The following is a 14,987-nucleotide window of genomic DNA, read 5'->3' on the forward strand; positions in this document are numbered from 1 at the left end:
GTTTCTTATTATTATCACTAGCTATTTTATATCAAAAGTTGTCCTTTGTTCTTTGTTGTGCTTGTCTCATCAAGCACCAACGCGTTCAGGATATATATATATATATATACACTTACTTTGCGGTTGATCTTGTAATAACTTAGACAGAGCTCGTATCTGCTCCTTCATGTTCGGCGCACATAACGATGTAATTTTTGTGGACAACATAAGTTATCTTCTCTCTCTCTCTCTCACTCACACATGCACTACATCACATTATTTCATCTATACAGACATAGTAAATTTTAATACGTTTCGATTTAACCATTGTTTATAAAATGTTTGCTTAAATCCATATGGAAGAATAAATGCGATAAATATGTCATGGTGAAATTTTTCTTTGAGTTTGAAGCGTGCATATTCCTCGTCGTGTTAATTTTGATTTTTTTGGTGATGTTTATGTATACGAGGGTAGTTCAAGTCAATCCGGGACTTTTTTAACAACAAATAGAAGAACAGATTTCAAAGTGTGGAAAGTGGGTTTATTTTTCCACATAACCTTCAGCTACAGTTATTCACTTATCCCAGCGTTTAACTAACGCCTGAAATGCTTCGGCATAGAAAGGTTTAGTATTACGACGGAACCATTGTAGGACATCATTCTTCACTTCATCATCAGTTTTGAAATTTTATCCTCCAAGGAATTCTTTCAGGGCCCCAAAGAGGTGGAAATCACTTGGCGCTAAGTCAGAACTATAGAAGTGTGTGGTAATCTCTCCCAGCCGAGTTCCTGGATTGTTTGGAATGTGAATTGAGCGGTATGCGGTCGTGCATTGTCATGCAAAAAGAGAACACCCTTTGTGATCAAACCCGGATGTTTCTTCCGTAAGCTCTTGTGCACATCACGAAGAACACGCAGTAATACTTACTGTTTATAGTGACACCATGGGGTAAAATATCAACGTAAATAATTCCCTGTTTATCCCAGAATACACTTGCCATCACTTTACCAGCACACGCAACTGTTCGAAATTTCTTGAGGGGTGGTAATTCCGTATGCTTCCACTGCATCGATGCTCTTTTGGATTCTGGGGTGAAATGGTGAACCCATGTTTCGTCACATGTCATGATGTGATTCAGAAAATCCTGGCCTTCCCTTTCATAGCGTTTCTTCAGTTCTCTACAGACTTCAACTCTTCTGTCTGTCAAAAGTTGACAGCTGCTTTGGGACCCAGCGTGCACTCACTTTTCGGAACAACAAATGATCATGAATTATTGTGTTCAGTGTTCCTAACGACAGATTACACGCCCTTGCAATTTCACGACAGGTTATGCGATGATTGTCCAGGATCAGCTGCTCCACGCGCTGAATGTTCTCAGGAATGACTACCGTGGGCTGTGACCCACCACAGCCGGGATCGTCAGTAATAGAGATAGGCCATCTTTGAAGCGCTTACACCATTCAAATGTCTTACTACGACTGAGTGTCTCATCTCAGTACTGAACTGTATATTTCAGCAGGTTTTATGCCCTCGTTCATTTAAAATTTCATCACAATACACTGTTCCACGTAGACGTTCACACTGTTGTCCGCCATCTTGAATAACGGTCTGTCCAGAAGCACGGGAAATGAGCGCCGTCAACCAGTAGCAGGACACAGGTGCCACTTTCTACTGCATACAAAACCTCCAGCCTAGACGTCCATTTAAACCTGGAACCAGCCTAGACGTCCATTTAAACACCCCCCCCCCCAAAAAAAGTTCCAGATTGAGTTGAACGACCCTTGTATATTCCCTTCGTTATTTTGACGTTACATAAGAAAGGAGTAAATCGTATAGAATAAGATGCATATACGGGGTGTGGAACTAGAGAAACAACGGAAACACACTGAGAGATATTAAGTAGTGCCGATTTTAGGTATATATTCGTATAATTTGTATTTGTAGTGTATCTTCAAAGTGCTAGATATAAGTTTCATTTATCATAGTTTTATGACCATTTGTGCTTTGCTGCCTCTGCCCAAGATTAAATTATGAGTGATAGTGGCGTGATTTCAAGTGGTAGAGATACGTTGTATTTGGTGTCTAGTACCGGGATATTCTATGAATATTAACATATCCTAAGAACGAAAATTATATTCTAGAAATAACGTGAGTAAAAGGCTAATAGTCACTGCAAGAAACAAACCTCATCACGGGAAGTACCTCATCAGTCTTCATCGTCAGCCTTGGCACACTTCAAAAAGGATTTAAACCATAAAAATAATTTTAAAAAATGTGCGAAGTAAAAATCTTCTTGTCACTAGAGTTAGACAAGGTTTGTTTCTTGCGGTGACTATTCGCCTTTTACTTACATTATTTCTAATCATTATCACCGCTCGCAATATAATAATAATATACTCTAGAAGTTCAATATATGTTATTTTTAAAGCATCGATTGTGTAATACAAGTTCTTACATATTTCTCATCAAAAATTTCAAGGCTATTTACTCAATCTTTTTGACGAATTTCGTGTATATTAGTATTGTGAAATAAATTTTAAGATATAAATAAATAAATAAACTTAAACTACTCATAGGTTGTTTTAACATTTTGATACTTCCGTAAGTACAGATTTTTTTACTTTTATTATATTGGCGTAGAACCAGGAATGAATTAAACTAGCAGAGAAGAGAAAAGTGGCAAAACTTCGTTGGCTACAAAATCCGACCTATATAACTACACAAAATTTCGTTAACATCGGAAAGGAAACTTCCAAAACCTTTAGAACAAAGAAACGTGATTCTTTGAAAGATAAAATTAAAGAACTTGAACCTAATAGTAAAAATAAAAACATTTGGGACATTTATAAGGGCATTAACGAATTTAAGAAAGGATATCAACCTCGCGCTTATATATTAAAGAAAGCTGACGGAACAATTCTTACTGATACAGATAGCGTATTAAATAGAGAAAGATTTCTTTGATGATTTACTTAACACGCAGCCGTACTAGACGTACTGTCAGCCAGTTTGAATCTTATGGTGGAAGAACATACATAAGGTTAAACTTGGTTACGAACTACTGTTTAATTGAAAACTTTCAACAGGACAGAGACTTCCACGTTTCTCTATCTTTCATATGTGCTTTATTGGAGTACGTGCAGATTATTGTTAATGATAGTTTTAATAAGTAATTTCTTTTATTTGTAATTAATAGTTTATTTGAAATGCTTATTTTCTTCTTCTTTAGGACAAGAATTTGATATGTCACCAGAGAGATTTACGTTAGAGAATATGTTTGCAATGGAACTACATCGATATCAAGATATAATTGCAGATATAATTGCAAATGCAATGAAGGAATTAAGTATAGAAAAGGGCGTGAAAGAAATTGCTGATGTAAGTTTTCTAAATTCTCTCTCTCTTTCTTTTCATCTATATCCTATTTGCTTTAACAAAAGAGACACTGACCAAAGCTTAAAACCCACTTTATTTTAAATTATAATTTGTAACTGTTTCGGATATCTAGCATATCCTTCTTCAGATACTATCGAAATTTTTTTTTTCGATAGTGTCTGAAGAAGGATATGCTAGATATCCGAAACAGTTACAAATTATAATTTAAAATAAAGTGGGTTTCAAGCTTTGGTCAGTGTCTCTTTTGTTAAAATAATCAATCCAAAGCCATGAATAGTCTTACTATCCTATTTGCATCTACTCGTATATACTGTAGATATAGAATTAGATACAAATAAGTATACAATCGCACTACAGGTTGACAGGAATAAAATTTTTTAAAAAATTAAAAAATAAATGTTATAATTCAACAAGATTTACTAACTTCATTATTTGTATTTTAAATTTGAATAAATATATCAATAATTTCGACTACCTCCTCTATAGTCTTCTTCCAGAGATTATTCAGTTTGTTGTTAAGAAAATACATTCCATTACAACATCAGCATTACACAGGATACGGAAGTAGGCCGACAAACTATGATAACTTCTTAACTAAATTGCAAATATATTTGCCCAAAAAATCAACAGCGATTATCATCTCATTGAATATAAGTACTAGCTTAAGAAAAATAACCATTTTGGTTATTGCAATCTCTACTTTCAAATTTATAGTGCTGGTCAATCCTGTGCCTTAGTGAATCGGTATATAGTAGTATATAATGGAAATGAAAATTGTAAAATGATATTTAATTTTTGTTAATATAGCTGTCGATGTTGCTTTCTTTATCCAAATTTCTTTATTGATATGAGCCCTGGATCCTTAGAGTGGGTGTAGAAAGATCAAAATACAATCCTTTCAGTGTATGAAGTTGATTTGTGTAACATAACACATAACACTTGTGTTTCGTATATAATACAATTGTTTGTAATTATAGAAATATTTAGACAAATCTGGAATCTTAGCTACACTTTCTTTTCTTGAATTCCTAATAGGTTCCGTAATTCTAAATTCATAATTTGCTCCTAAACTCTACTTTTTATATTACGTTTAATCGTCCATATATACGTCCTGCTACATTCAAATTGTATTCCGTAAACTTCAGAAGGAAAATTCTGGTGTACAGAAATATATTTCAAAACAGTTAAAGTCTTTCTCTATTAGTGAAAGATTTGATTTTATTGATTGAAAAGTTGATTTTGAGATATAATTTCGTGCCATTTTCTTTATTCTATAAGATAATCTTAAATAGAGAAATATAGATCCATTTTTTCTCGCATAGAGGAATATAGATACATTTTTTTTTTTTTTTACCACTGTGCTTAAGTATTACTAGTTTCACTATAACATGATCACATTAATTTATCTAACTTAATAAACCTAAAAGTTACTGATCTTGCTCTTATAAATAGCTTATTTGTTATTCTAATAAAATGAAATGAAATCTTTGAATTTTACGTCCCACGGTTATGCCGGTTAGGCTAAAGGAGACGGTGATTATGAGAAATGAATGAAATGGTGGAATGAATAAAGTGGGAGGAAACGGAGAACCCCGCCGAAACCCACGCACATGGTGTTTGTCCACCACAAAGTTCACTTGGCGGGAGCAGGATTTGAACCCGGGACCCCATGCACCAGAGGTGAATGCTCTACCACTGAGCCATCGCGGCCCCCTTGTTATTCTAATATGTTTGGTCTGATATGATATGTCAGTTTGTTTGTTAATATTGTCCTACCAATAAATTTTGCTTCTGGTGTAGGTTCAAATTGATAATATGGCACTTTCTTTGAGATTTTCTTCTACATCATTACTATTTTCTGACGACTACTTGCTATAAGGTTAGCATATACGCCTTACTGGATGAGGGACAAGATTCGATTTCATGTTACATTAAGCTGTAGTTTCACATCTTATGTAGCCTGGGTGCTGATAAGGACGTTATACTTCAAACTAACATTATTATTATTATTATTATTATTATTATTATTATTATTATTATTATTATTATTATTATTATTATTATTATTATTATTATTATTATTATTATTATTATTAGACATGGGCGAACATGCAAGTTACAGTTATTAAATATGTCAAAGGAACAGAGCAAAGAGGACATGTTTTGGGTCCCGTGGATGAAATTTTGCAGACATTGGAAGATAATACAATGAACTTGCAAAGCATGAGTGGATCGCAGTAAGTATATTTTGTATAGGTTCTTAGTTACAATATACTGCATAAAAGCTAGAAGTTGTTAGTGTTATACACAGGGTGGCCCAAAAGTAGGTATACAGTACCGTACTGATCAGCTCATTGCATTATCATTTCTTATTGTTATCAGGTAGACTTAGTTTCTTTATTATTTATTCTGAATGTCTTTTTACTTATATCTTAAGCTCGGAACAGCCGAAGCAAATCAACCCATAAAGTAGAATGTTATACTTGATCAATGCATGGGAGTATACCTACTTTTGGGCCACTCTGTATTATTATTATTATTATTATTATTATTATTATTATTATTATTATTATTATTATTATTATTATTATTATTATTATTATTATTATTATATGTTTTTGTGTATTTGAGTCCAAATTGCTAGGACATTTACGTGTATACCTGTATCTTTTTTCGCTAAGATGTGTAATTTACAAAAAGTTAAATTTATATAATATTTTCTATATTGTTTTTCTCTAGTTGAAATACATATTTTAGCAAATATAATACATTATTTAAGCAATATTAACTCAATGGATCCCAGAGACTTCTTGAATCCATGGTTTAATTTCTGTTATTAAACTATTGCGTAACTATAATTTATTGACCTATGTAAATGTTTCGAAGGTAAGGAGGGCAATGATGATGATGATAATGAACAAAATCGTGGAATGAAGGAAGTGGGAGGAAACTGCAGAACCCCGAGAAAACTCACGCACACGGTGTTTGTCCACCACAAAGGCAACTTCCTCCTTCATGCAGCGGACCGTCATCGGTGGGAAGGGTGTGGGGTTAAGAGGGATAGCTTCATTCATCATCCAATTATCTCGTGTTTATTAGCATGTTTTTCTTTTGCTTCATTAGTTGCAAAAACCCTGCAGGACTCGCGTGCTTTTGGTTTGTGGTGAGAGTCTTACAAGAGGATGATCAGCGGACGTCTTTCTGTCTTAGGAACATATGCAACATCCCAATTTGTTTGGTTTGAGTCTAATATTTTGTGTGTGTATGAAATTCTGTTTTCTGTTCGTTCTCTTCTTTTTGTTCTGGGGCCGTGTGTTTCTGTCGAAGGAAATGGTGGTTAGGTGCTCTTCTCATTTTACTTGACCACATCGGCCCCACGTTGATATATTGATGAGACTGTGCTCACAGTATTACTAGAGAAGTAGCGTTTGTTCTCCCCGTAAGCGCCCCGGTATGGTGTTGCGACAATCACACTCATTTTGTAATTTATTATATCAGACCTCAATTCATGGATAAATCTTCTCTAAATTCTTTGGGTCTGAATTTCCCCGAAAGAAGTCCAAAACACAAAAATAAAAGTAAAATGTCTCTATGCGTAAATAAGCAGTAGAAAAGACAAATGTTAGAAGTCCATTGTTTCGCTACCTTGTAATTAAAATTTGTGATGAAAGTGCCAGTAGCGAGTCTAAACATCTGAGTGGGATTAAGAGTTTGTCTCCTTTCTAATTAACAAAGTAATTTTATACACTGTCGGACAGGTCAAAACAAAGGCGGCGTTAAGTGCGCGCGGGGCCTAATGCTAATAACGACCCCGCATGGCCAGAGTACTGATAAAAATCGCCGAGCGCCGATATGCTACTTCTAACACCGATAAAGCAGTAAGCAACTTCTTCAAATACTTGACTTTAATTCATATACCTATTATTATTAAATATTCTTATTTAATAATATATTATAAATAATATACTATAATAATATATTATAATAATATAATATTATTATTATTAAATTTTTTATGAATATTTATTATTAAATATTCTCTCTTTTTCTTATGAACAACGGTTTCTTATGAAAAAAATCGGACATAATTTATTTGAAAAAATACAATATCTTTTCATAAGAACATTGCAAGTTACAAGTGCACTGTGGATTTCGACATGCATGATGATGTTTTAATATGTTGGCCCATCATGTGTGTGCGCGATGTGCTTTTGTATCTACTTCTTGGACGAAACCTGCTCAGTACGCGGAGCCTCCTAAGCGCGGGACCTGGAGCGGTTGCCTCATTGGCCACCCCCAAACTCCGTTTCTGGGTCAAAGACATTAGAAAATTAAAAAATAGTACATTGTTGGTGGAAAGAACCAACGAAAAGGAAACTTAGAAGCTACTTAAATTAGACTGCAATGGATCACTTTGTATAATCGTAGAATGGTCGTAGAATGACCTCCACTCTTTACTGAGTGTTAGCTCGTGTGGAGATCTCCTGAACACTATTGATGAGGAGATTAAATTTTTGCTAGCAGGCCAACGTCTCGAAGTAATTTGGATTAAAAGTAAGAAGTCGTATGAACTACTTCCAACATAGTCATTGATTCTGACTTTCAGTTTGCCTACTTTCCCGAATTTATAAAGGCTGTATGTTATCTACTGAAAGTTCGACCCTACATTCCTGGTCCTTTTCATTTATTTCAGGTATACCAACACGTCATGCAATACGGAAGCTACTATTTGTGCAAAGTGTGGCCAGGGAAGCATGATGCGAATTCCTTGTACAGCGACCAAACCATCTCTTGTGTCATTTTATTTGGTCTAGGGACTATCTACCCTTTCAAAGAGAAAATCGTATCCGAGGTCTCGTTGTTATCGGAAACATATCTGTTGCCGATGCTAAACGTTGTCTAAAAAAATAGCGTTCCAACTTCGCTTTATTTTTCATTTGTCTATGTTGCAGCTATTTCTCGAAGATGCGTTGCAACCCAAACATCTGACGGTACCACCCAAACTTAACTCTCTACATTTAAGAGTCTTGATCCAAAAATCTCAGTTGTTGCTTTATATAACGAACGTCTGAGAACGCCACATGTTGCTCGTAACGATGATCTGAAACCAACGCTACCTTATCGTCACTCGCCATACGTTTTAGCATCAAGTTAAGCCAGCATATAAGACGTCGCCTGAAAAACCCTATCGTCTTTCAGAGGAAACCAAAGTCCCCCATCAATTCAAAAGTCACTTTCCATTCCACTGAAATCAGATATGGTTGAGAACGAACTGACGGATAATGAGATGGTAATTGGCTCATGATTAAGAGTTCATTTAAAATGTTGATCTTTTCAATTACGATGCTTTTACAATGGAAACTTTACGGCTTGAGTTAGGCCCGCAACTAGCCACAAAACCTTGGGGGGCCATAAATATGCTAGGTAGAGGGGGCAAAGTCGTAACAATTCTAAACCTCTATATATCAATAATTACACATACCTGATATCCGTAACTCTCTTCCTTTCCATTCACTCTAGCTCCCTAATATCGGTTTTATATAATCTTGTTAACCAAAAGGGGAAAATGATCTATTTCCTAGACTACAAATTTACTGGGCCCGTCGATGTGTGTTAGATGAAGAGCAGAATAAAATAATTCAAGTTAAGTTACGGTTAGGTTAGGCTACCTTAAATTGAATTTTGACGTCACGGTGCCCTCGATGTGCGTTAGATGAAGAGCAGAATAGAACAATTCAAGTTAAGTTACGGTTAGGTTAAGCTACGTTAAATTGAATTTTGACGTCACACGTATAAAAAAATGGACCACTTTGTGGGAAACTTTACTTTTGTGTGAATTAAATTCATAGAAATATTTTCCAAACGATAAAAGCATTGCCTGTATTTGCTGATATCCATACGTTTACAAATTATCTGATGCAGGAAATTTTTGTTGTTCCACTTATCAATAATATCAACATATAACATCTTTTTTGAGATAATTTTTGAAGAACTCTCACTTTCCCCACTACCCTAAAAAATATTGTATGTACAGGGTGGTCCAAAAGTAGGTATACAGAACCGTACTGATCAGCTCATTGCATTTTATATAATTTCTTATTTTATCCATCATGTAAACTTAGTTTCTTTATTATTTGTTCTTAATGTGTTTTTACTTATATCTTAAGCTCTGAAGAGCCAAAGCAAACAAACCCATAAACTAGAATGTTATACTTGATCACCTAAACGAAGGATCTAGTGGTGATACAGACATATGCACCGACGACTTCGCATGCAAATGAAGAAGTAGAGGAAAATTATGAGAAAATAGAAGAAATTATAGATAGGGAGGAAAAGAGTGCATGCATAATTCTAATGGGAGATTTCAATGCAGTTGTGGGAGAAAAACAGGAAGGTAGTATCGCAGGCAAATATGGTTTAGGCGAAAGAAATAAAAGGGGAGAGGGGCTGGTGAAGTTCTGTAGACAGAATTCACTAGTAATTGGGAACACTTGGTTCAATCAACACAAGAGAAGAAGATATACATGGAAATCACCAATAGATGGCGGAAGATATCAGATAGACTATGTTATGATTCAGGACAGGTATCGGAATAACTTAAAGAACGCTTAGAACCTTCTCGGGGCTGATATTTTCTCTGATCATAATCTTGTGCTGGCCAAAGTAGATATTCAACTGAAAAATGTAGGCAAAAGAAAAGTAGGTAATAAAGTGTTGAATACTGAAAAGTTGAAAAACGAGGAAATAAGAAATCTTTTCGTTGAAAAATTCGAAGAAAAATGTTTAAACGAGGAAAGAATAGGTGCAGGTAGTAACGCACGGTGGGAACATATTAAACGTTGCTTACAGCAGGCTGCAGAAGAAGAAGTAGGTTACCGCAAACACAAAACTGCTAAGAAATCATGGGTTACAGAGCAGATGTTGCAGAAAATGAGAGAGAGGAAGATGTGGAAACAGGTTGATACAGAAGAGGGCAGAAAGATGTACAGAAAGTTAAATAATGAATTACGAAGAGAAACAGACAGAGCGAGGGAAGAGTTTTACAAAAGAAAATGCGAGGACATAGAAGAATTAGAAAGATTTGGGAAATATGAGGAAATGTACAAGGAGGTGAAATCTATGGAATTTCGGAGGAAACAAGGGGGTATTATGATGGCAGTAGAAAATAAGAATGGGAAGGTAGTCAGCGAGAGAAATGAGGTCATAGGAAGGTGGAAAGAATACGTTGAAGACCTATATGAGAGTAGGGATAGACCGTGTAGCTTAAATGTTGAAGTAGGAAATGAAGTAGGCGAGGATGATAAAGGATTTAGTATTCTTCGGGATGAGTTTGAAAAGGCTATATCCGAGATTAGGAATGGAAAGGCAACCGGAATAGATAACATACCAATCGAATTCATTAAAAATATAGGAGACAAGGGAAAGAAAGAATTGTTGCGACTATGCAATGAAATATATGAAACAGGAGAATGGCCAAAAGACTTTCTGAAAACGATCATGATACCGATGGCTAAGAAATCGAACCCAAAGAGATATGAGGATTATAGAACTATTAGTTTCATATCTCATGCAGCTAAAATTCTGCTTCGAATACTGAACAGAAGATTATATGAAAGAACAAATAAAGAAGTTGAAGAGGAGCAGTTCGGCTTCAGAAGAGGCAAGGGCACAAGAGATGATATTGGATTATTAAGGGCGATCGGTGAAAGATTTATAGAAAAAGGGAAAGAGGTGTATGTTATATTTATTGATCTAGAAAAGGCTTTTGACTGCGTGAATTGGGAATTGTTGTTGGGAATTCTAACGAAGATAGGGTTGGAATGGAAAGATAGAAGACTCATAAGAAACGTATACATGAACCAACAAGTAAGTGTTAGGATAGGGAAAGAACTGACGGAAGAGAGTGCAATTGGAAGGGGAGTTTGACAAGGATGCTGCCTCTCGCCAACACTATTTAATGTCTGTCTAGAAGAGATAGTGAAAAAGAGCCTATATGATGATGATGGCATTTCGGTAGGAGGTAGAATGATTAGATGCATAAGATTTGCAGACTGAAAAGGAAATCAATAAAATGTTAGAAAACCTGAGGATGGGCTTTGAAGAATATGGGATGAAAATGAATGTTAGAAAGACAAAAGCCATGGTGATTGGAACGAAGGGGTCTGTGTCAAATGTAAAAGTAGGAGGGGAGAAAATAGAACAAGTGAATAGTTTTCGATATCTGGGTAGTATTCTTAGTAATAACATGAAGTGCGAACGTGAAATAAAAGCAAGGATAGGAATGGCGAAAGAAGCCTTTCGGAGGAAGAAAAGTCTGTTTTGTGGAACCTTGGATAAAGAGTTGAGAAAAAGACTCATAAAATACTTTGTGTGGAGTGTTGTACTGTATGAGGCGGAAACGTAGACATTACGTAAAGGTGATGAAAATCGACTGGAAGCCTTAGAAATGTGGGTATGGAGAAGAATGGAAAGAATTAGTTGGGTCGAGCGAAAAACGAATGAGAGAGTGTTAGAAGTGGTGGGTAAGAAAAGAACACTTTTAGATATTATTAGGAAGAGGAAGAGAAACTGGTTGGGACATTGACTAAGAAGAGATTGTATCATGAGGGACGTCCTAGAGGGTATGGTGGCGGGAAAGAGAGGGAGAGAGCGAAGGAGACTACAATTAATGGATGATATAAAAACAGAAAGATCATACGCGAAGACGAAGAAGTTAGCGTAGGACCGTGAAGCATGGAAGCTTCTCAGCTGCGGCAAGTGACCTGCCAATGAAGGCAGAATACCTATGATGATGATGATACTTGATCAATGCAGGGGTGTGTACTTTTGGGCCACACTGTATATCATTAAATCAAACACTAATATTGAATACACTAAAGAAATCGCATTTCACACATATATGATATCAAACACACTATGCAAGTGCACATGTATAACTTAATTTGTCTGAAATTGCAAGTCTCACAATACTAATTTTCTCTCTTTTGTTGCTTCAAACCGCGAAATTATTTCGTCCACATCTAATACTTTCGTTAGGTCTTTATTGTATGCTAGAAGGACAAAATCAGCTTTTCAGTTAGATAGGCGTTGCGGACGAAGAACTCTTGTGACGCTTGGAAAGCAGCTTTCTACCATTGTAGTACTGCTTGGAATTGTTAAAGCAGCATCAATCAATAAGCCAATGCCTGGAAGTGCTTTTCTGTATTTCTTTAAGTCTTCTACAAGTCCTACCAATGACTCTCTTTGTTTAATAAGTGAGGTTGCCAACTTTTTTTTTTGTGCGTATTCTGGATTATGTTCTAATATTTTGCACAATTGCAATTGCATTTACATTCGAAGAAATTTCCGAGACCACCTTATTGGTGGCTCATAATTACAATCATCATACTTTTTGTTTTAGCTTCTTGGAAAATGTTCTGAAAAAATGGTTAGTCCCTCACTTATTCTGTTTGTGTGCAAACAGAATTAACAAGTTTAAGGGCTGCTTCTATGTCTAAATCTTTCTGTTGCAGCAATGTAGTAGCGAGTTTCAGATATCCTAACAACCATAGTTTCTGTGAGGAAACAAAATAGAAAACATCCAATCTGACACAGTAGTGCAAGAGCGTCTGTTTTAAGTTGACGAAGTCTGTCAGAAGGTGATGTCTCGCTTATATACCTCAACGCTGAAATGATTGGTTTCCCTTTCTGAATATATCACACTAACTGAACAAAATGCCCAGTCCACCTGTGATTGAGTAAACGTTTCAATGAGGAATCCTGATAAATTTGTGTAACGCATCCTTTCCGAAGAAAAAAAAAAATGCAACTGCTCGCATAAGTAGAAATATTCTTTCACTTCGTGAATACTTTCAATGGAACGTATTACAACAAAATGAAGCTGATGGTTGAAACAGTGTACAAATACAATCTTTCTTTCTAGTTGTTTTGAAATCAAGGCTTAAATACCACCTACTGCATTTTTCATCACTGACGCTTCATCATATGCTTGTGCAATTAATTTATCAGTGTTAACATCTAAATCTTTTAATGAAGACAAAATTTTATATTTTGCGCGTCTAATGAACAAAGATTTAATACAGCGAAAATTTTCCTGTTGGCTTCATGTATGAAAACGTATCGTAAAGCAATTGCCAAGTCTTCAATGCCTTGCTTGTCTCTAGTCCTATTAGCCAACAAAGCAGTACATGTACTGTCTGCAACTTCACTTATTATTTTGCATAATGATGCATTGTGGTTTGGGGGAGACAAAATTGTTTTAAGGGGGCCAGGCCTCCTAGTCCCACTTTAGTTGTGGGCCTGGCTTCAGTAGTCATCTAAAGGAGTTGAAAAAAAATGTTGTCTGAGCATTCACCAGGTATTTGCTTGCAGGAGACGCATTTTTAGCCGATACAGTCTTTTGTTTTAGCTCCTTACATCTTTTACAGAAATATAAATCAAGCCGCTGGCCATGTCATTATCGGACAACTTTTATTGCAATTATATTAATCTCAATACCTGGTTTGCAAGCAGTTGCTGTGCGAGTATTCTTATCTCTCCGATCACAATTTGTTCGTTGTACATTCCTCGAATCGAAGCATTTATGGCAGCCGCTTTACTTCAGTCTTATCAACTCGAGCCTCCTGTATTGATTGTCGGAGACTTGAATGCATACCTGCTTTTGGAGCTCCATCCGTACAGAAGATCGTAGTCACCAGATTACTAACTTCCTTGAGAAGAGTGGGATGCTTTAACGACGACAGTTCTACTCACTTTTCCACTGGCTCCGGTATATACTCGTATATTGACCTTTCTCTTTGCAGTGTGATCTTTGCTGGATTATTAACAGAATGTGCAGTGCACCTAGATCACTGTGGCAGTGATCATTTCCTAATATTAATTACAGGTCTACGTGTTACTAATCTGAATCATATTAAAAACGTGTTAATTGGCCAACGTTTCATGAGTTTTACCCTTCAGATAATGTAGGTATTTTTGTAGATCTATTTGAACAGAGTGTAATACATACTGCTCGTGGTTTCATTGCAGAAGCGGAGCCGGTGGCCTACAACGGCGAGTTCCATGGCGGTCTGAAGACATCCATGAGGCAATCCTGGCTAGTCGGCCCGCTTTTACCATTTTTAATCGACATCTTACTGCCGAGAGTCTCCAAAAGTTTCGCATTCTGCGTGCTCGCACCCATTACCTTTCTAAATAATCGAAGATTCGAAACTGGAAAGACTATAGCTCTCACTCAGTAGTCTGATTTCTATGACTACAGTGTGGCATCGAGTTCGCTCAAACAATGGAAAGAGTACTACTACCACTACTAGCACTCCTGCTTTAAAAGTAGATGGGTTTTTGGAGTCTGACTCCACAGAGATAGTCAATACTTTGAGCAGACACTTTTCTTCTATCTCGGAACCTGTACTCTATTCTGACGAATTTAACGACTTTTTACACTTGTATCGAGCCTCGTAGCACTATTACTGAGGATTATATCAGTCCATTCACAACTTTCGAGTTGGACTCTGCCTTTCGTGAATTACTCAATACTGCACCGGGAATTGATCGTATATCGTATGATACTTGGCGAAATTGTCTCTCGCTATACTCAGCTCAGGTTGGAGC

General features: G+C 36.1%; 1 protein-coding gene across 5 annotated transcripts in view; it reads left to right on the forward strand.

Annotated features, from left to right (window-relative positions):
- The window catches only part of Dhc98D (Dynein heavy chain at 89D), a 608,487-nt gene that overhangs the window by 194,223 nt on the left and 399,277 nt on the right, over positions 1–14,987 (forward strand). For all 5 annotated transcript variants that reach the window (XM_081742517.1, XM_081742516.1, XM_081742518.1 and 2 more), the window contains exons 27-28: positions 3,211–3,359; positions 5,475–5,614. In XM_081742517.1, the coding sequence (XP_081598643.1) occupies positions 3,211–3,359; positions 5,475–5,614 (289 nt within the window). The remainder of the gene's footprint in view (positions 1–3,210; positions 3,360–5,474; positions 5,615–14,987) is intronic.

This window comes from Thermobia domestica, chromosome 16, assembly GCF_964235325.1.
Source record: "Thermobia domestica chromosome 16, izTheDome1.hap1.1, whole genome shotgun sequence".
Lineage (NCBI taxonomy): Eukaryota > Metazoa > Arthropoda > Insecta > Zygentoma > Lepismatidae > Thermobia > Thermobia domestica.